The sequence below is a fragment of the Moschus berezovskii genome, chromosome 8, assembly GCF_049115385.1.
Source record: "Moschus berezovskii isolate FMDL1 chromosome 8, NW_MosBer_1.0, whole genome shotgun sequence".
NCBI classification, from domain to species: Eukaryota; Metazoa; Chordata; class Mammalia; order Artiodactyla; family Moschidae; genus Moschus; species Moschus berezovskii.
In genome coordinates, this window is record NC_142467.1 from 100,697,658 (window position 1) to 100,719,991 (window position 22,334).

Consider the following 22,334-nt stretch of genomic DNA (forward strand, 5'->3'; position numbering starts at 1 on the left):
CCTTAATCACTGCGGCTTCCCTTTGTCGGGGGGGGGGAACACGGCACATCCCCATTTCACGGATGAGGAAGGTGAGGCACAGAAGGGGGCTACGCGGAGAAATCCAATACCTACTGATCGTCTCCTGTGTGCTGGGTTCTGTAAAATACATCATTTCAGGGCACCCTGCAGGAATCACTCAGGCTCTGAAATCAGATTTACCGCGTTTGAATCCCCGTAATACCACATGCTCTTGACAAGTTACTTAAACTCTCTGGGCTTCACCGTCTTTACCTGTTAAAAAAGACTCCTAACTTCCAAAACAGAGCAAAGATCAAAAGGCAGAATGCCTTGAAAATGTGCAGAGTAGGCTCTCAACATAGCAAACCCTCAGTAGGTTCTAACTGGTGTAGGAAAACAGAGGGTAGTGGTCGGTACTGGCTGGGTTCCAGCTCCAGTACGCCTTGCTACTTGTTCTTAACTTCCTCAGCTTATATTCCCTCATTGGCAAAATGGACAAAACTTTTAAACGTTCGTTATTGAGTTGTGATGAAAATTAAATGAGTTAAGTGCTTAGAATGGAATCTGGCGTCGCATAAGCATCATACAGGTACTAACTTTTACTGATGTTTCTTGGGCCTGAGTTTGAATCTAGCTCCCGCCTTCAGTTCCTTGCTGTGTGATCTTGAGCACGTTTCTTCACCGCTCGGTGCCTCTTTTTCTTATTTTCTATAGTGTGTGTGTGGATAAAATAATTCCTACCTAAAGATATTACCATGAAGTTTAAACGAGATAATCCTATAAAGAACCTATAAAACAGTGCCTGGCACAATAAACTGCAGGCATTATTCTTTGCTTTTTTTCCAGGAAACTAAAGTTCCGAAAGACAGAGCCACTTGCTTAAGGTCGCGGGACTAAAAAGTGGCGAGATCGGGACTTGAACTCTCCAGCATAGCCAGGTTACGACCGGGATTCCGAGAGGTAGAGAGAGGAGACTGAGGAGGGGCGAAGGGGCGCGCTCGGCGCTCGGCTGGCCTAGCCTCGGGGGTGGGAACCGGGGGCGGTGCGCGGGAGGGGCCACGGCCGCTCCTCCCCGGCCCGGCTGCGGCGGCGGCGCGCCTTGCGCTCGCTCGGCGCTCGGCTGGGGCGGCCTGGCCCACAATGAATGGCCGCCGCGGCTACCGCTGCTGCTGAGGCGGAGGCCGCGGAGGCCGCGGAGGCGGAGGCCGAGGCCCCGGCGCAGGGGGGTGCGCCCCGGGCCCAGGCCCGGCCTCAGCTGCCGCTGCGGAGCCCGCCGGGAGCCCCCGGAGTGCGGCTACGGCGCAGGTGAGGCAGCCTGCCCCAGGCCCGGTTCCGGCCTCCTCTAGCCGGGGCGGCCCGAGGGCATCCGAGGTCCGGCTAAGGGCTGAGAGGGGAGGACATGGGGGCCTCCTCCGACAGGAGAGGAACCGGGCTAGCAGTCTACACTGTGGCCGGGCCGGCGAGTGCGGGGAGTCCCGGCCCCCGCCAGCGGCCTTGAGCGTTCAGCTCCGGGCCGGGCCGCGGAGCTTGGGGGAGTCGGGATCTGGCCCAGAGCTCCTTCTCTTATTCCCCGCGAGAGGGGTGCGAGGCCATGCCGGGGCAGGTGCCGGGGGGCCGGGGAAGTTGGAGGGAGGCTGGTGGAGGGAAAGTGAGGCGGCGCCGGGGGAAACCGGAGGGGGAGGGGGAGGAGGAGTCAGGCTTCGGGCCGGCGGAATGGGGGAGGAGGAGAGAGCCGCGTGGCCGGAGGGAAACGGCCCTGAGGCGGGGGCGGGGGGCGGGGAGGGGCCCGGGCTTGCAGGTACCGTCGGGGCGCTGGAGGAGGTGGGTCAGGTTACAAGCTTGGGGGCGGCTGAGGAGAAGCCTAGGAAGTGGGGCAGGGTGGGTGTGGGCGGAGTTAGTTCGAGTGGGGGCGGTTAGGAGATCCCTGGGATGTTTGCGGGGGTCACTTGGGGTTAGGATTCGAAGAGAGGGGTTGCAGGTGGCGAGAGTCAGATACAGGGGCGATCAGGTAGGTTGAAGAACTTCGCTAGGAGCTTTGGGAGTGGGAGGGAGAGGCAAGCTTTTGGACTAAGTAGGCTGGAGTGGGTGTGGGCGCAGGTCCGGAGAAACTTGTGTGATCAAAAGACACGTGCCAAGGCGTCCCCCTTTTTTCTTGGCCGGGTGTTAGCTTAGGGCCAAACCTGAGGGGTTTCTTCTTTCTCATATCTCATCCCTGCCAGGTTCTGGGCCCCTACCTACCGTATGGGCAAACCTCTGCGGGCTGCTCCAAGGGGCTAGCTGGCCAGGTGGGTGTTTGTGTGGACAGCTTGGGAAATAGTCTGGAACACCTAACTCTGGCATCTTGTCTACCACCCTCTGGCCCACCCCCACCGCACATATCTGCAGGAAGGTAGACACACACACACACACCCTGTTACCTGAGTAGTTTAGGGTCCTGAGATTCTCTCTGCACTTTTTGTGACCAGACCCTTGAGGCTCAAGCCTAGAGGTTGGGACCTCCCAGGATTCAGACACCAGCTCTCTGCAGGTGAGTTACTGGGAGGTGAGCTTATAAAGCTCTGTTCATTGTGTCTTGGTGGGGTGGATGCGGGTCACCAAGAAGGGGCTCAAATCAGGTACCCAGACCTTTGGTGCTACCCGTCCCAGCGCTTGGCCTCTAGGGTGCATTTCCTGGGCCAGGCCCTGTGCTGAGCTTGCTGGTTAGATAAGCTCATTGATGGCTCACCATCACCACCAAGTTGGCTCAGATCTTCTCTGTGGTACAGGGTGGAAAACCGAGGCTCCACATGGAGCCCAGCTAGACATCAGTGGGCTGGGATTGATTGACCCTCAGCCCCAACCCTCGGTCCCCTGGAGCTGGCCTTTGAGGGGCGTGACGGGAAGAGGTCACACTATTCTGGATTCCCTCTCCAGGACTTTTCTCTTGCCCATCCTGAGGGATGGGTCCGTACCCTTGTGGACCGAGTTTTACTGGTGTCCCAGGGAACCAAATCAGTGGAAGCTTCTCTCCCAGAGGCTAGGTCATCCACCCACCCACCCTCAACCCCCGTTCTCCTAATGGGAGCGGAGAGGTCAGGGATCACAGAGCTGTGGGCTGGCAGAGGGAAGTGGTTATAACGATGGAGCATGGCTGGATTTTTCCTTTTTTTTTTTTCCCCCTAGTTTGTCTTTTCCTCACTTTTGTCCCCAGTCAGACCACCCCTACTTATTGTTCCTTCTCTCAGGGAGTCTAACTGCATGGCTGTTACCAATGGGTCCTGGGAACGCTGACTTGAAATCCTTAGCACTTGAGGCAGGAACCACAAACGGCTGGGTTGAGTGGTATCAGGCAGATCTAGGTTTAGTGATCACCTCCCTTCCCCCGATCTCCCCAGAGTTCCTAGAACTGCCCCCACCTGGGCTGGGCCCTCCTCCCCGCTTTGGCTGGCCTCCTGGTTCTGGGAGGGGTAGAAACTGGGCCAGCAGCCCCACGTAATGAAGCCTTCTCCCTGCCTGGTTGGGCTGAGACTGGCTGCAGACTGGGGCCTCAACAGGGCTCTAGGCTGGGTACGGAGGGGTGGGGGTGGGGGTTGCCTCCAGTCACAGAGCTAGCTGGAAGCGGGGCAGAGACTGGAAGGAGCAGGCCACGGTGCGTGGATGGCCAAGAAGGGAGCAGTGAGTCCGTGTGCCTAGAGCTGGAGAAAGCATTCTTCATAATTACTTTTCTGTGAGGACGTAGGGTGCACAGCCCTAGGGCGCCAGAGGAGGGCCACAATAGCCTGGTGGGTGAGAGCCACAAAGTAAAGGGACCCTGGGGACAGTTTGATGTCGCATGGGTGCCAGCTCCCTGCTGAGACCCAGGGAATGGCTCTCAACAACTTCTGTTCTAGTGAAGATGATCATCCCCAGACAAATGATCAAGAGTGTTTCTGATAGCCCTATGTTCGCGAATATAGTAAAATGGAGTGAAGTGATGGTGTTGGGGTGGGGGGCAAAGCATTAGATTCGGGGGGTCAGGGAAGGCTTTCAGGTGAGATTAGCTCTGAATAATAAGTCAGCCTGCTGGGGGCAGGGGGGTGGGGGTTGTGGGGAGTTGGGGCAGGGAGTGGTGAATGTTCTAGGCAGACGGGACAGCACGTTGAAAGCCTTCATTGAGCATGTGCCAGGCTCCGGCTCAGAGCCCTAAACATCTTGTCTTCATGAGGAAAGAAGTGAAGGGAGACCAATCCCGGTGTAGAGGTGGAGAACCTTAGTGCCATTCCCAGAAAAGAAGCACCTGATCTCGGGGTCTCCTGGATCCCCGCCCCACCCCCAGAGGCAAAGTCCAGACCTCTTGGCCTGCATCCAAAGCCTTTTAAAACGTGCCCCAGTGGTTTCTTGAGCCGGGCTGTGAGATGAGTTTTGGTCAGTCTGTCAGGACATGTCGTGGAGGTCAGTCTGAAGGCATGGGGTTTGGAGAGGGTTTCACGTTGGTCTAGCAAGGTCTGACCAGGCTCCTCAGTGTCACCGCCAGAGCCTGTGTTGGAGGAAGGCCTGCCAGGTTCTGGTGGGGCTTACAGCATTTGAGGCGCCAGTGAGCTGGCCTTGAAGACAGAGAGGTGGTGTTTGTGCCAACCTCGGCTCCTTCTCTCGGGTCCTCCCTGCCTCTCGCACTCCCATTCCTTTCCTGGGCGCCGAGCTGCTCTGAGCACTGTTACCCACTTTTACCTTGCTTTGGCCTTTGCCTGGCATGAGCATGTGGGCCTGCCTCCCTGCCTCTGCTCCTGGGTCCCCTTGGCCAAGAGTGTCATCCCTCTGTCTCCCCCGAGAGCTTTCTGAGCCACAGAAGCTGTGAAGTGGGACTAACCAGGTGGCTGTCATTTTGTGTCCAGTGTCTGGTGGTGCTAATTGCCACGTCTCCTCTGGACAGATAGGATGTGAAGGTCTCAGCATCCTTAGAGACCCTGAGGGGTGTGTGTGTGCTCATTCGTGTCTGACTGTTTGCGACCCCATGGACTGTAGCCTGTCAGGCTCCTCTGTCCATGGGATTTCTCAGGCAAGAATACTGGAGTGGGTTGCCATTTCCTCCTCCAGGGGATCATCCCCAACCCAGGGGTTGAACCTGTGTCTCCTGCCTTGGCAGGTGGCAGATTCTTTACCACTGCACCACCTGTGAGGACTGACTGAATTAAGCAGAAGGTGGGTAAAGGTGCATACACGGTATAGTGGAGAGTCAGATTCGACCATCAGCGCCACCTTGCTTAGCCAGGAGAGCCTGAGCAAAGGTCGCGACGTCACCTGCCACCTCAGTTTCTGCATCTGATAAGTGGGGACAAGCAGGCTTTCCTGCACTACAGGGGTTCTTAATCAGGGGTGATTCTGCCCTGCCCAGGGGACACTTAGAAGATTGTCTGGTGACATTTTTTGTTGTCACATCTGGGGCTGGGGAGTAGAGACTGGCAGTGCTCCTCGTAGAATGTACAGGGCAGCCACCACCACAGTGATCTGGGCCCCCTGGCAGCAGGGCTGCGGGTGGTCTCCTTGCTGCGTGGTTATCATGAGATTTACATGAGAGACTAGTGTCTGGGATGCGATCGGATGATGCTAGGAAGGCAGTGGGGAGCCCTCAGTAAACACCTGTGACTGATGAAATGGCCTAAGGTTCCGGGGGGTGGTGAGCAGTAGAAGATGCCGCCTCTGCTGTCAGGGAGTTTGCAGTCCTGTGAGGGGTCATGGAGAGCAGCTGGACACAGGCTGCACATCTCCCTGCATTGCTCTAAGGTGGTTTAATCCTTAAACAGCCTTATGAGGTGGCTGCTCTTTTTATAGTCCAGAAAGACTGACTTGGGACTAGCGGGTGGTGAGCACTCGTAGGGATAATGTTTTCTAGGCGTTGAGGAAGGGAAGCAAAATTCTAAACTAGAAACTTTGTAAGGGATATTTGATCCTAGAAAAACAAGATTCTAATTCTTCTACCCTGCCAAGGCCCTGCAGGGTCTCCAAGCACCTCTCAGCAACTCCACCCCAGTAACCACCCGAATCTATTGTGTTAGCCGCCCAATGTGATCTCAGGGCCTTTGCAGCTGCCGCCCCACCTGGTGCCCTCCAGGTCTGAAGGGACACTGGGGAGTGTGCGGAAAGGTGGGCTTGTGGTCCTAGTGGGAGGCGGGTGGGGCCTGGCTGGGTTCTCCTGGGAGCTGCTGCAGGCGAAGGGAGGCCAGATTGCCGAGTCCTGCAAGAGGAGAGCGGAGGAGGGAGGGAGGAGAGGCAGCAGGCTAGACTGCTCATTCCTGGAGGTGGCAGAGAGAGGAGGAAGAATAGAGAATAGCTGGGGGTGGGGTGGGACAGAGGAAGAAAGCCTCTTGAGGGGGAGCGGGAAGAGGCACCCGGAACCCTTGGGTAGGACTCCAGGTGGGCCGCAGATCCCAGCTCTGGAGTTCCCCACGTGGCTTGTCTTCTTGGCTCCAGGTCTCAGTCTGCCCAGTCAAGAAATGGGTCTAGCTGTGGTGGCTACCTGCCCCCAGGGAGCGGCAGCACCAGGTGGAGGACAGGGAAGCCCGGGCCGCCCTGAACTGGAGCCATGGGGCTGGGTGCCATCCTGGGCCTCCCTCCTCCTCTGTAAAACGGCAAGAGGACTAATTTCTTCCTCAGAAACTGGCGAGAGGAATAACTGAGCCTCACCAGGTGCTGGCGCACTGTAGGGGCAATGTCCAGGCCACCTAGGGTTGCTCATCCTGTTACCCGCTGTGGAGTTAATGGGAGCTTTTCAGGGGGAAAGATTAGGAATTAAATGTGCATGCGCATGAAAAAGCCCTGTATGGTTGGCTGTCCCCTGGCTCTTCACTAGGTGGCATTTGCCTAACCTGCCTCACGGAGGGTCCGCCCGACTTTGGGCCAAGAATGCACCCCCAAGCAGCCTGGGGCTGTGTGGCTTTCCTGTGCCCCACTCCCCAGCCAGCACTCTGACCTCTTGCTGAGCTGAGTGAAGGATTCTGGAGCTTTCCAGGGTCTTCAGTCCTTACACTTGGGCTTGGCGGGTTCCCTTAATGGGCTTCCATGTCCACAGGCAGCTCACCGCTTCCATGGAAGGTCAGCTGAAAGAGACAGTGCCTGGCGAGACAGTCCCAGCCTCTGGGGACTTCAGAGCGCCCTCCTCAAAGAGCTGGCGCTTTCCACCCCCAGAAATTGCACTGCCACACAATCACTTCCATTTCAAGCCTGCAGCATCCCAGTGGGATCTCGTGGTGGGGTAGCTGGAGCCATCAGTGGGAGTCCCAAGTTCACTGAGCCCTGGGTGGGACCCTGGCTGCAGACCAGCTACCTGGCAGGGCTGCCAGAGGACATCGTCACCCCCACCCACCCCCGTCGGCCTCAGAGACCTTTTCTAGTCCTGCTCTTTTCTAGTCATAACACAACTGACAGAGGGGCTTCCTAGGTGATACTGGTGGTAAAGAATCCACCTGCCAATGCAGGAGATATAAGAGACTCAGGTTCGATCCCTGGGTCAGGAAGATCCCCTGGAGGAGGGCATGGCAACCCACTCCAGTATTTTTGCCTGGAGAATCCTATGGACAGAGCCTACAGTTCATTGAGGTCGCAAAGAGTCAGACACGACTGAAGACATGTGACTTAGCACACGTGCCAGTTGGAGGTAACAGAAGTAATTCTTTGTTCATTCTACGAGCAATGATCGTGCTCCCACTGTGTGCTCTCCTGGTTATTGGGGCAGGGGACACAGCAGTGTGTCCCCAGGTGGGCGGATGCCCTGCCCTGGTGGAACTGACACAAAGCCAGGAACATGTCTAATCGGGAGATGGTGAGCAGCGCCAAGGAGGAAAACTCAAGCAGGAGAAGCAACTGGAGGCATCGGGTTTGGGAAAGGCTCTGACTTTGGAAATTTGACATAGGTGATCAGGAGAGTTTGAAGGGCCGTGACCATCTCGGGTCCTGCGTTTTAGGTCTGAGAGTGGGTGAGCCTTACCATGCAGGGCCTCCATACACATCACAGGGGCCCAGTGGTGAGACTGCTTTTGAAGGAGTCAGGGTGTGAATCTGGGGTTTGATTTTTTTTTTTTTGGCTTCGCTGGGTCTTTGTTGTTGCACAAGGGCTTTCTCTAGTTGCGGTGTGAGTGTCTTCTCTTGTTACGGAGCACAGGCTCTAGGGTGCTCGAGCTTAGTAGCCCTGGGGCATGTGGAATCTTCCCAGACCAGGGATCAAACCCGTGTCCCCTGCACTAGTAGGTGAATTCTTTTTTTTTTTTTTTAATAATAGTAAGTCTCTTGCGATCCCATGGACTGTAGCCCACCAGGCTCCTCTGTCCATAGGATTCTCCGGGCAAGAATACTGGACTGGGTTCCCATTTCCTTCTCGGAGTAGGTGGGTTCTTAACCACTGGACCTCTGCTGCTGCTGCTAAGTCGCATCAGTCGTGTCCAACTCTGTGTGACCCCATAGATGGCAGCCCACCAGGCTCCCCCGTCCCTGGGATTCTCAAGGCAAGAACACTGGAGTGGGTTGCCATTTCCTTCTCCAGTGCATGAAAGTGAAGTCACTCAGTCATGTCCGACTCTTTGAGACCCCATGGATTGCAGCCCACCAGGCTCCTCTGTCCATGGGATTCTCCAGGCAAGAGTATTGGAGTGGGTTGCCATTGCCTTCTCCGACTGGACCTGTAGGGAAGTCCAATCTGGGAGTCTTGACCCAAGCAAGGAGGGCTGGAGCCCACGCACACCGTGACCCAAGCAGGCTTGAGGTGGCGAGAGCTCTACTGAGGACACATCGTGTTGGCATCTGGGGTACATGCCAGTCTCCCGTCCATGGCGAGAGGTCCAGGCGAGGGGCCCCATGAGGGAGCTGTGGGGTGAATAGATGCTGGTCTGCTTGGATGCCATAACAAGATACCATATAGACTGGGTGACGTGACAGACATTTATTTTCTCATAGTTCTGGACGCTGGAAGTCTTAAGAGGCCAGCGCAGTCAGGTTCTGGTTGGGATCTAGTGTGTTCACATGGCCCTTCCTCAGTGTGTGATTGGAGACAGAGAAACCTCTCATCCTCCTCTTTTAAGAACAGAGTTCTGTTGGATGAGGGCCCCACTTTTTTTGATCTCATTTAATCTTCAGTTCAGTCGCTCAGTCGTGTCTGACTCTTTGCGACCCCATGAATCACAGCACGCCAGGCCTCCCTGTCCATCACCAACTCCTGGAGTTCACTCAAACTCATGTCCATCGAGTCGGTGATGCCATCCAACCATCTCATTCTCTGTCGTCCCCGTCTCCTCCCGCCCCCAATCCCTCCCAGCATCAGACTTTTTTCCAGTGAGTCAACTCGTCGTATGAGGTGGCCAAAGTATTGGAATTTCAGCTTCAGCATAAATCCTTCCAATGAACACCCAGGATTGATCTCCTTTATGACCTTCAAATAGGACCCTGTCTCCAAATACAGCCACACTGGAGATGAGGACTTCAGCTTATGAATTGGGGTGGGAGACATGGGTTCAATCCCTGGGTCGGAAAGAGCCTCTGGATTAGGGCACAGCACCCCACTCCAGTATTCTTGCCTGGAGAATCCCATGGACAGAGGAGCCTGGCGGGTTACAGTCCATGAGGTCGCAAAGAGGTGGACATGACTGAAGCAACTTAGTATGCACACACATACAACTTAGTTCACAGCGGAGCCCAGAGTCTGCTTTCTGGGAGGATCGTGCCTGCGTCTTCCTCCCAGCTCTGCATGCCTTCCTTGTGCCTTGAGGGCCCCCCTACCAGCCCACCCCTGCCCCGTTAGATCACCCCACCTCTACCCCCTGGTGGCCCCCAGATCTCATCTCCAGAGAGCTCAGTGTTTCCTCTGCTGGGTGAGGTCAGACGCGAGGATCTGTAGCTCATGGATCTGTGTAACCTGGATGAATGGTTGTGCCTCTCACCGGATCGTGAGCTCCAGAGTCAGGGCCCCGTCTTGGTAATGGCCTGCCCCTAGCTCTGGGCACTTCCTGCCCCAGGCAGGTGCTGGGCAAATATTTGTTGAGTGGCTTGAGCGATCATGGAAGCTGAGTTGTGGCCTTGCATCTCATGGGGAAAACCCACTCTCGTTCAGGGCCAGAAGCAGCAATGCCAGGAGGGTCCTCTTGGCCTTGTGTGTGGCTGGGGGCTGAAGCTCCCCCTCCCCTCCAGGGGGATCTGGGGACCCCAGCAGATGCACAGGCTGATATACCAAGTTGTGAGGAGAGAGAGTTCAAATATGGTTCTCTGCCCTTGGGAGACTATAATCAAGTGGGATTTAATGTTCTCAGAGGTAAGCATGAGGGAAACAGGGCTGCAGGTGGGGGGCATGTAGAAGAGGGCTTCTCCAGTCCGGAGAGTTCTTGGAGTGGCGGGTACCTGAGGGTAGCTGAGGCTGCTGTGGGCGCTCTGGGCAGGGTGCTCAGCATGGGAGAAGGGCTAGCTGTGGGGAACTGAGCAGAGCGGGTGGGGGGCTCAAGTTGTTGAGGACAGAATTGGTGGTGGTTTAGAGATCCCCCCCACGCCTGGCTTCCCATCCAACCACTTCCCCACCAGCAGATGACTCGGGTCAAGCACCAGCTGCTTAGCCCTGTTTCCTCTAGAAACCCCGTGGTAGCTCCATGCCTCCTCCCTCACGGGCCGGCACAGGCGACGGGAAGGACCATGGACCATTGTTCTTCTGAGATGGGTAGCCTGGATGGGAGCCACAAGAGGGAGGGGAGCCCAGGGGTGGGTCATTGGGGTCTCCAGTGGCCTCTGCCACTTCCACCTCCCCTCATCCTGTCCTGCCTGCAGGGGCAGCAAGGCAGAACGACCACCCTGCTCCCGGGGCAGGGGGGTGGTGTCCTGTGTGCTGATTACATCAGCCTTTTGCATAAGGTGCCCCCCCCACCCCCCCCGCCAACTAAATTGCTCACTAAAACCTTCAAAGCCCTGGGTGCTTGGCTCAGGGACTCCATGGGGTTCATGAGGCCTGGAGATGCCAGCCTGGATATCAGGTTGGCTTTTGCCCTCAGGGACCCCCTCCTTGTGTCTCTGTTCCCTCCCGTTATCTTGAGGATGTTAGCACTCCCAAGCTAAGTGCTCCCCACAAAGACACCTGCACCAGTTCTCACCGGGGGGACAGGCCCTGAAGTCTAGCATCTGGGGATCCTTGAAGTGGGGCACTGCTCACCTTCCCTGCAGGGTGCTCTGAGCACATTGGTAGCCTTTGGGACATGCGTGCAGCCTTGTCCAGCATACCGAGTGCAGTTAGGAGTGGAATGCCCTTCTCAGCCCCAAAAGCATCCACATCCATATCTCTACAGCCTCAGCCCTCTACCCTCCTCACCCAGGCTCCCCTTTCCCCTGATGCCAGGAGTCAGTCACTTATTCCCTTGGTGCTCGCTCTGCAGTGTTTTTAGAATTTACTTACTTACTAATTATCTGGCTGTGCTGGGCCTCTATTGCTGCTGGAGTGTTCTTCTCTGGTTGTGCCAGGCAGGGCTGCTCCCTGGTTACAGTGCGCCTGCTTCCCATTGCGGTGGCTGCCCTTGTCGCAGAGCACAGGCTCTGGGGCACACAGGCTTCCGTAGTTGTAGCTCCCGCCTCTAGAGCACAGGGTCAGTAGTTGTGATGCACGGGCTTAGTTGCTCCTTGGCATGTGGGATCTTCCCAGACCAGGGATCGAACCCATGTCTCCTGCATTGCAAGACAGATTCTTAACCACTGGACCACCAGGGAAGTCCCCTGGTGGCCTTTTTGTTTTTTGTGATAGTGACATTGATTTTGATGAGGAAAGGGGAAAAGAGTATGTGTAAAGGCCCTGTGCAGGAACTAACCAGAGCCCCATCAGCTGTTCGTCTCTCACTCCCACGTTAGCGCTCATGCACCTTTCAGGTTTTTATTTGTTAAGTCTGTTTTAAGCTGCCTCTGGGTTGAGCACTGGGGATGCAGTGCAGACTTGGACCCTCTCCGGATTCGTTGAGAAAGGGCTCCGTGGAGGAAGAGAAGGGGCCATGTGCCCATAGGCTCAGGGCTGTACTTTGGGGCCAGGGTGAGTCCTGGCTCCAGAATGGACTTGATTCTGGAACCAGGAGCTCCATATCTTTGCTTCTTCATTTGGAAATGAACACTGATAAGGCCAGCCTGATTCTGCACACTCAAACCTGTACGCACTGAGCTGCTCCATTTGGGAGACCCTGAGGGTGACACTGGCCCTGTCCTCCCAGCACCCAGGCTACCAGAGCAGTCAGCGTGTGACTGCATGAGCTCCCTGAACCCTCTTAGCAGCCTGTGGGGCCGACCTCACACCCCTGGTTCTTAGCTGGGGACCTAAGGCCATCCCGACCGCCGGGCCTTTGCACACACTCTTCCCTACTGTTTCTCCTCACCAGCCTGACTCTGCTCAGGCCTCTCCTCTCCCCTACCTGCCCTTCCAGGACCACCGCCCTCCACACCAGTAGAATGGCAGGGGACTCACTGTTACCAGTGGGGTTTGAGGGGGTCACTTGTAAAGTCACATCTTACCCGAAGCCCTTCTGTGATTGCCCCCAGAGTATCAGATGTGCTGTCCTCGCCTGGTCAGTTCTTCCTCCTGGATTGGAACATGCACTGATGGAATAGGCTGTGATGCAGAAGTTTATACATTTGAGAGGTGCCAGGGCCCCCCAGGTGGTACCTTCCAGGTCAGGATGGGGGTGGGCTCCCCGAGCAGGGTCTTATTAGGCAGTTCCTTAAATTCACATTTCTTTCTCCATCCACCCCTAAAGCCCTCTGGATGTTTGCAGTGTGATTTCATACACTTTATTTTTAAATATTATTCACTTTGGTAAATAGTACATAAACCAGGTTCAGAATTTAGAAAGACCCTAAGACTGTGCCCACTCCAGTATTCTTGCCTGGAGAATTCCCATGGACAGAGGAGCCTGACGGGCTACAGTCACATAGAGTTGGACAGGACTTAGCGACTAAGCAACAAAATAAATACTGTACATGGCAAGTCACATTCTCAGTTCTGCACAGGGGACATTAGTCTTATCATTTCTTTGTTCATTTAACAGCTTGAGACGCACATACCAAGCAGTTCACCCGTTTTTAAAGTGTGCTGGTTCAGAGCTTTTTAGTATGTTCGTAGTTGTGCATATGTCGTCACAATCACTGGACGTTTCTTGCGAGGACAACAATTAACCCTGTTCCTGTTTGCTTATGCTTCCCCAGTCCTCACAGCCCCTACCCCTCACCCACTGCCCAGCCCCAGGCAACCACAGATCTGCTTCCTGTCTCTGGATCTGGCTGTTCTGGACATTTCATGTCTGTGGTCTGTGGAATGTGTATAATGTGTGGTCCTTTTGTCTGGCTTCTCACATTTGGCATATTTTGGGGGTTTATTCTAGTTGTAACGTGTATTAGTCATTTGCTCCTTTTTGTGGCTGAGTAGTGTTCCGCTGTGGATGGATCACGTTTTGTTTATCCATTTACCTTTGAGGTTATTGGTTCCACCTTTTGCCTATTGTGAACAGTGCTGCTGTAAACATTCTCATGGGACTTCCCAGGTTCTTTACTTAGCAGTAAAGAACCCACCTGCCAATGCAGGAGACGCGGGTTCAATCCTTGGGTCCGGAAGATCCCCTGGAGGAGGAAATGGCAACCCATTCCAGTATTCTTGCCTGGGAAATCCCATGGATAAAGGAGCCTGGAGGGCTACAGTCCATGGGGTTGCAAAGAGTCAGACATGACTTAGTGACTAAACAACAACAAACATTCACAGTCTTAACCACTGGTGGATGTATGTTTTCATTTCTCAGGTATAATTCCCAGAGGTGGGATCACTGTGTCATATGAAGGTTTAACTATTTGAAGGGTGGTTTTCTACAGCAGCTACACTACTTCACATTCCCACCAGCAATGTAGGAGGGTCCCGAGTCATTTCTCATCTTCACTGAGAGTATTTATCTTTCTTATGCTAGCCAGCCTGTGTGTTAGTTGCTCAGTTGTGACCGAGTCTTTGCAACCCCATGGACTGTAGCCCACCAGGCTCCTCTGTCCCTGCGATTCTCTAGCCAGCCTGGTGGGTGTGCAGTGGTGTCTCAGTGTGGTTTGGATTTGCATTGCCCTGGTGACTGTTATGTTCTCATGCAGTTTCAGGGTTTCCTCAGTGGTCATTCAGCAACCGGGGGTTCTGGGTCACGTGCTCAGCCCTGCAAAGGCAGTGTGCAGAATCGGATGACTCTGCCTTCCTGGTGTTAGTATGCCAGTTGGCTGTGTGTGTAGTGCTAGCGCTGGTCAGTGCTCATGGGGTGCTCGCCCTGTTATCTCATTTAATGCTCAAGCACAGATGCGTAAGAATGCTTTTGCCCTCCTTTATTTTTTTTAATGTTTACTTGTCTGCTCCAGGTCTTAGTTGGGGCATGCAGAATCTTTATTATTATTAATTTTTATTGTAGTAGCATGCAAGATCTTTAGTCGAGGTATGGGGACTCTTAGTTGCGGCATGTGGGATCTAGTTCCCTGATTAGGGGTTGAAACTGGGTCCCCTGCATTGGGAATATGGAGTCCTAGCCACTGGACCACCCAGGGAGTCCCTGCCCTTCTTTCTGCAGAAAGAAGCCCAGTATGGGGCCACCCCAACTTAGCTGACTGGACAGCCTGTCACAAAGGCCAGGCCGTGCTGGGACAGGAGTGGGTGGCCCCTGCGATTCTTATGGTCCTGACAGACTCCACCAATTGGCCGCCTGTCTCCCAGCATTGGGTTGGGTCTGCCACCTGACCCTGCCCCTCCGTCTCTCCCTGTCGTCTGCACAGCTGCTGCCGCCATGGCCCAGACCCTGCAGATGGAGATCCCAAACTTTGGCAACAGCATCCTGGAGTGCCTCAATGAGCAGCGGCTGCAAGGCCTGTACTGTGACGTCTCGGTAGTGGTCAAGGGCCATGCCTTCAAGGCCCACAGGGCCGTGCTGGCCGCCAGCAGCTCCTACTTCCGGGACCTGTTCAATAGCAGCCGGAGCGCGGTGGTGGAGCTGCCGGCGGCTGTGCAGCCCCAGTCCTTCCAGCAGATCCTCAGCTTCTGCTACACGGGCCGCCTGAGCATGAACATGGGTGACCAGTTCCTGCTCATGTACACGGCCGGCTTTCTGCAGATCCAGGAGATCATGGAGAAGGGGACCGAATTCTTCCTCAAGGTGAGCTCCCCCAGCTGCGACTCCCAGGGCCTGCACGCTGAGGAGGCCCCCTCATCCGAGCCCCAGAGCCCCGTGGCGCAGACGTCAAGCTGGCCGGCCTGCAGCACTCCGCTGCCCCTAGTGTCGCGCGTCAAGACGGAGCAGCAGGAGTCGGACTCTGTGCAGTGCACGCCAGTGGCCAAGCGGCTGTGGGACAGCGGCCAGAAGGAGGCCGGGGGCGGCAGCGGGGGCAATGGCAGCCGCAAGATGGCCAAGTTCTCCACGCCAGACCTGGCTGTCAACCGGCCGGCCCAGCAGGCCCCCGTGGTGGCAGCGGCACAGCCCACTGGGGTGGCGGCGGGGGCGGGGGCCGGGCCGCCGACGGGGGGTGTGGCAGCGGCAGCAGCGGCAGCAGCAACAGGCGGTGTGGTGAGTGGGCCCAGCACGTCAGAGCGGACCAGCCCCGGCACCTCAAGCGCCTACACCAGCGACAGCCCCGGCTCCTACCACAACGAGGAGGACGAGGAGGAGGACGCAGGCGAGGAGGGCACGGACGAGCAGTACCGGCAGATCTGCAACATGTACACCATGTACAGCATGATGAACGTCGGCCAGGCCGGTGAGGTGCCCCCGCAAGCCCAAGCCTGGTCCCACTGCCCTCCCCGCCACTGCCACCCCCGACCCCAACACACCTCTCTCTCCCCACACAGCCGAGAAGGTGGAGGCCCTCCCTGAGCAGGTGACCCCTGAGTCTCGGAACCGCATCCGAGTGCGGCAGGACCTCGCGTCTCTCCCCGCCGAGCTCATCAACCAGATTGGCAACCGCTGCCACCCCAAGCTCTACGACGAGGGCGACCCCTCCGAGAAGCTGGAGCTGGTGACAGGTGGGCTGGCCTCACCTCACCTCTGCCCTCAGCTCCCCCTCCCCCCCATTTGGGTTGGGTCCTGGGGCCCCTGACGCCCCTTCATATTGATACGAATCAAAGGCTGGCCTGTAGGTTTTCACCCCAGAGGTGGGTATAAGCATTGGCCGGCTTTTCCTGCCACACTAGCATAGATCAGTGGCTTCGTGGGGGTGATTCCAGGGTTGATCAACACAGAGGTTAAGAATTTGGCCCCAGGACTCAAGGTGCCAGGGTTCCATGCTCTCTGCCTGTTTTTTTCTGACCCTGATGGCTGGGTGGGCACATGGGTGCCCTGTGGATGGTGGTGCAGTCTCTCCTTTCCTGAGTGTCAAGAAGGCAGCTCTGGGTTGAGTTGTCAAGGGGGGGGTCTTGGTCGGCCCTGGCCGAGTGGGGAATGTAGCAGTTTGGGCCCTGGCTATCCTCTCGCTCCCCACCCCGCCCCAGGCACCAACGTGTACATCACGAGGGCGCAGCTCATGAACTGCCACGTCAGCGCGGGCACACGGCACAAGGTCCTGCTGCGGCGCCTCCTGGCCTCCTTCTTTGACCGGTGAGGCCCCCACCAGAGCCCCCAGGGATTGGGGGGGCTCACCACCAGCGGGGGCCTGACTCCACTCCCCTGTGCCCTCACCCAGGAACACACTGGCCAACAGCTGTGGCACCGGCATCCGCTCTTCCAGTAACAACCCCAGCCGCAAACCGCTGGACAGTCGCGTACTCCACGCCGTCAAGTGTGAGTGCCTGCCATTCTGGAGTTGGGGTTGGGGGCTCAGGATAGGCAGGCAGGGGGTCCTTTTCTCTGGCGTTGGCCCTGATGGATCAGTAAGTAGGCTTTGATGTTAAGAAGGATTCTGAAGTTCAGTCTAGGCTTCTTGGGAAGAGGGCTGTGATTGGTTAGAGATTTTTTGAGGGGGAGGACACTGAAGGAAAGCCACAAAGCCGACAGGAGAGGGTCTCCAGCGTAGGCTGGTCATGGGAGTTATAGATCCCATCTCCAGGCCATCTCCAGTTGTCAAGAGGGAAGTCTAGGTTTTCTCCCAGTTTCTAAATTCTGGCAAATGACGCCTATTTTTCAAGAGCCCGCAGGTGTCCCACATCAGATCAACATATCCCACACACACGGCACAGCTCGGTCCAGCCTGGGCCCACTGATGTAGTGTAGGATGCTCTCTGCAAGGCCTTGGGCTTCCCAAGCAGCTCAGTGGCCAAGAATCTGCCTGGCAGGCAAGACATGCAGGTTCAATCCCTGGGTTGGGCAGAGCCCTTAGAGAAGGAAATGGCAGCCCACTCCAGTATTCTTCCCTGGAGAATCCCAGGAACAGAGGAGCCTGGTGGGCTACAGTCCATGAAGTCACAAAGAGTCAGACACGACTGAGCAACTGAATAGCAGCAGCAAATATCTGCAAGGCCTCAGTCCCCTCGGCTCTGAGGGGTGGGCAGAGGTGCCCTGAGGTGGGGGGATGCGGGCACCGCAGTAGCTGAGGGCCTGTTGGGAGGGGAGCTTACCCTGGGCGGCTCGTTCCACCTGCAGACTACTGCCAGAACTTCGCCCCCAACTTCAAGGAGAGCGAGATGAATGCCATCGCGGCCGACATGTGCACCAACGCCCGCCGCGTTGTGCGCAAGAGCTGGATCCCCAAGGTCAAGCCGCTCATGGCCGAGGGTGACGCCTACACCACCTTCATCAGCTACACGGGCAAGATAGAGCCGGACATGATGGGCGTGGAGCACGGCTTCGAGACGGCCAGCCACGATGGCGAGGCCGGCCCCTCAGCTGAGGAGGCCCTCCAGTAACCCCCTCCGGACCCTCCGCGGGGCCGTCACACTCCCCCTCCTGTCACACCTACCCGCCATCTTGGTCACAAGCTACTGTCTGTCCCTCCCCAGGACCCGCGGGGGTGCTGCATGCTCCCGGCTCCTCTGCCTCCCCTGTCCCATTCCCTGACCCCAAGCCGATCGGGGATCCGGGCTGGGAGAGGGTGGCAGATGGTGCGAGGTCTGCGTGGCCTTCTCTAGCACACACTCATGCACAGTTGGGGGCTCTTGCTCCCCGCCTCCTAACCCCTAGTGACTCCCCACTCACCAGGCCAGGCACAGGGAGGGGCCAGCCTGGGGGGCTTGGGAAGACCCCCTTCCCAGGCCCTGGGCCACCAAGTGGGAGCATTCCTCAGCCTCAGCCCCCCCACTGCAGCCCCTTGGGACTTGCAGGGGACCCCGGGTTCTCAGGACCCCTCCCACCACCACCTCCCAGTGCTTCCACGTTTCCAAAAGCGCCTTCCTGTTTCCCTCGTCTGTCCCTGTACCTGGGGGCTGGGGTAGGCGAGGCCATGAGGACTGCCCATTTTACAGCTGAGGAAACTGAGGCTCAGAGAAACTGACTGACATGGTGGTGGGCGGTGGCAGGCCCAGCGCCCTTCTCTTCCCCTCCCTGGGCTCAGCCTCTCTTGCCATCACCAGCCCCCTGGGGCTTGAGAGGGGCAGGTCCTGAGTGAGGGGGCACTTGGGGGCAGACCGCGGGTCTCTGAGGACAGGAGGAGAGGTTTCCGGGGCGTGCAGAAGCGTGTGGGTGTGCATGTGTGTGCGCGCGTGCGTGTGTAGAAGTTTTGCTCTTAAATGAAGACATAAGAGGCAGTAGGACAGGGGTGCAACCCAGGGGAGCTGGCTAGGGGGAGGGGGCTGCTGCCTTTCCCTCCCTTCCTCACCCCCACCCCGCCCCTACGGCAGGGCTCCCAGCCCCCACCCCCTGTACATACTTTTTAAAACATTTTTTTAGCTAATGAAATATTGAAGTATAAGATTCCTTTTATTTTTCAAACCAATGGGACTGGGTCTGATGTCCCCTTTGGTCCCCAGAGCTGTGGAGCTGTGGAAGGCAGGTCGGAGTGGGGGGCCAGGGGGCAAGCTGAATGTGCTGCGCATGTGTGTGGAGTGTGGGTGCGCGTTTCCAAGCTGGGGCCCCCCCAAGCTCCGCTCTGCCTGGGCTCCTGTGGGTCCGGCCAGCTCCCACTCACCCCTCAATGCCTCCCCCATGGGGCTCCATTGCAAGGGTGTCCCAGGTTTTTTGAGTTCTACTTGTAAACTCAGAGGGTTTTTTTTTTAAACTCGACTTCCCTCCCCCCCCACACGCACCCTCTGGGTGTCATTTCTTTGCAGTTTCACAGTTTTGTCTCTAGCCCTCGTTCTCATGCCTCTGTCTGCTCCCCAGTCTGACTCGCCCATCGCTTCCAGCAGCCTCTCTCTCCAAAGGCAAGGGGCCTATAGGAGGTAGTGGGGGCCCACTGGACCCTTGAAACCTGACTTGGAGGCCTGCCCCCTCCCTGAACTCCAGGAGCCCCCACCAGCCTGTGGGGCTGGGGTGGGGGTTCCTTCCTGACATCTGCTTGTTGCAGGGGTGGGGGGATCAGTCCCACTGGGGTCCTGGGACTCTGCTCTCCTGGCCTCAGCTGGCTCGAGTGTGTGTGGGGGTCAACCCCCAATGAAAGCACAAGCACCTTAGTCACACCTCCCCCCCCCAATCCTGGTCTCAGCACCCACCCCAGCACAGATCCCAAAGCACAATATCCTGGCCACTTGGCAAGCCGGCCGGGCCGACCAAGGCCGAGGGGCGGGCTGGGGCTCCAGCCAGACCCCATAAGGAAGCCGGAGTCCAAGGCACTCCCCTCCTTCCAGGCCTTCGTGGGGGCCAGCTCTCTGGGACTGGGGTCTTCTCCCTCCCCACCCCCTTGTCCTGGGCAGGCCTCTGTCCAGCCCTTCCTCGCCTTTTTCCTTGAGCCCCTGCAGCACTGGGCTGGGTGGCAGAGCCCTCTTGTTTCAGGGACCCCAGGAGGCACCCCCCCCTGGCTCCCTGGACTGTGTGGTGGTCTGGGGGGTGGGGAGTGGGGCTGGGCAGGGGTGCAGGGGAGGAAACTCCTCACCAGGAGAGCCAAAGACAGGGTTGTGCCTTACCCCGGGAGCCACCCCTGCGCCCTCCCACCCTGCTTCCTGTTCCTGGGTGGCCGCTGCTTTTCCTTCTTGCCTTCCCTACCCCCTCCCCCCAGCCTGCCCTGCGCTGCGCTGCATGGACCCCCAAGCCGGGGCAGCCAGAAAGGAACATGGAGAACCACCGACCAATGCAAAAAAGACTGTGGGGGGGCCACCCCCCTCCCCCGCGCCGGCCGCCCACTCACCCACGCCTCTTTCACGCAGGACAGTGTCTGCGTGGAGTGCCAACACCTTCCCCACCCCCGGGCCCGTAAGTGAGATTGCACATTAACTACTGTAAGAAGAGGAGCCGCACTGGGAAATGTGAACCGTGAGGATATCTGATACTGATGAGAATAAACTAAACGCCTTTGTAACAGCCCCGCTGCCAGCTGCTCACTGGGGGTGTGGGGGGGGTGGGTCCCGGAAGGGACGCTCAATGCACACCAGAGCCCCGCTCCTTCCACACATCCACACCCCATACACCAGGGTGTCACACTGAAATGCAGTGGGGTTGGGGGCCCTCAGGATGGCTGTGCCAAACATGCTTTAATGTCACTTGAATTTAGTTGCTCAGTTGTGTTCAACTCTGAAACCCCATGGACTGTAACCCCCCCAGGCTACTCCATCCAAGGCATTTATTTCCCAGGCAGGAATACTGGAGTGGGGTGCCATTTCCTTCTCCAATCAGCTTGACGGGGGACCGCATTTTAGATGGGGAAACAGCTTCACACTCAGGCAGCCAATAGATTATCCCAGGTTGTTGCCTCACAGGTGTAATCCCTAAATCCTGCTCAGGGTCCCCCAGGATCCCCTCCAAAGCTGAAAGGGCAGCAGCTCCATCAATTGACTACTGACACCCTCAGCTGCTGCCCTCCTGTGGTATCTGACAGCCCGAGCCCCAAACACAAGTCCTGAACCTGCATCCACATCCCTCACCCCATCCTGAACCGGTGCATTCAGAGGAACACTGGGACGTCCCTGGTGTCCAGAAATGAAGACTGCTCCCAATGCAGAGGGGCATAGGTTCGATGATCCCTGATCAAGGGAAACTAAGATCCCACATGCTGCATGGTGCAGCAAAATATGTGTGTGTATAAGTCAGGATGGCTTTAAAGAGGATATGAATCTTCATATCCTGAGGATATGAACAGAAGAAAATTCTATCAACTGAAACAAAAGACAAAACATACCTCAGGGGCCCGTGGATGTCTCAAGCAGTGTGGGAGGACTTCACTGATCTTAAGAGAGTCCATCAAGTCAAGACTGGGGAGGTAGATAAAGAGGTTTCATCTCTGCCCAGTCCAGGTCCGACTACCCCATGAAGACTGGAGGGAGCCTCAGACTTCCATAGGGAAGATCACTGAGGGTGACAATTCACAGGGTCACTTGGGCATGTTTCAGTAAGGCCAGCCCCCTCTGGAGTCCTGAAGCCTAGCTTCAGCCAACAGAAAGCAGGGTTTGGGGGAGCCAATAGCGTCACCAACAAAAATCCTGAGGTGACTGGTCCAAAGTCACCTCAAGGAACAGAAAGTCCTGCCTAAACATGTAAGCAACCCCAGCAAGGTGGTGTCAGACCCCCAGAAGCACAGCTTTCAAGCCCAGGAAGACTGAAGATGGATAGAATGGATCGAGACAACCTGAACCATAACATCAGTGGCAGTAGTTTGCATTAAAAACAATAAAAAAGGAAAAACAAGTCAACTGTACTTCAATAAAATACATATATTAAGAAAAATAAAAATTAAAGAGAGGGGGACTTCCCTGTTTCCCTGGTGGTCCAGTGGTTAAGACTGCACTTCCACTGGAGGGGGCCTGGCTTCGATCCCTAGTCAGGGACCTAAGATCATGCAAGCTGCTTGGCACAGCCAAAAAAAAAAAAGGGAATCTGTACATATTTGGTTCTTCTTGACAAATCAGCCTTTGGGGCTGAATGGGATGACAGACAGCCTTGTAACACATAATGCTCAGGATGGAAACATCTATGACAGTGAGTGAAGATTCACTGACAAGTTTACCCAGCTTATAGGGGTCATTTCCGACTCAGGTAGGCTCTACAACAAAGTCCTTAAATCTACAAATGCTCCCTTGTAGTGAAATTCCGAGGTAGCTCAGCAGTAAAGAGTCTGCCTGCAATGCAGGAGACACAGGTTTGACCCCTGGGTCGGGAAGATGCCCTGGAGAATGAAATGGCAATTCACTCCCGTATTCTTGCCTGGGAAATCCCACGGACAGAGGAGCCTGGAGGGCTACAGTCCATGGGGTCTCAAAGAGTAAGACACAACTGAGCACAGCTCACACCTTATTAGAACATTGCATCACAAAAGGATGGAAGTGACCTGATATACAAGAGAACTCCGTGGTAATGAGAGGT

At 56.4% G+C, this 22,334-nt stretch overlaps 1 protein-coding gene across 2 annotated transcripts; it reads left to right on the forward strand.

The window, feature by feature from the left end:
* The first annotated feature begins 1,096 nt into the window (after nt 1–1,096).
* Nucleotides 1,097–20,339, forward strand: NACC1 (nucleus accumbens associated 1). 2 transcript variants are annotated; one of them, XM_055431064.2, is made up of 7 exons: nt 1,097–1,305; nt 2,466–2,527; nt 14,740–15,714; nt 15,806–15,979; nt 16,445–16,550; nt 16,636–16,733; nt 17,532–20,339. In XM_055431064.2, the coding sequence occupies exons 1-7, from the start codon at nt 1,145–1,147 to the stop codon at nt 17,792–17,794; spliced, it is 1,839 nt and encodes a 612-aa protein (XP_055287039.1). In that variant the 5' UTR covers nt 1,097–1,144; the 3' UTR covers nt 17,795–20,339. The 2 variants fall into 2 exon arrangements, with proteins under 2 accessions (XP_055287039.1, XP_055287040.1); XM_055431065.2 differs by lacking the exon at nt 2,466–2,527 and having other exon boundaries at nt 1,175–1,305.
* The last annotated feature ends 1,995 nt before the right edge of the window (nt 20,340–22,334 follow it).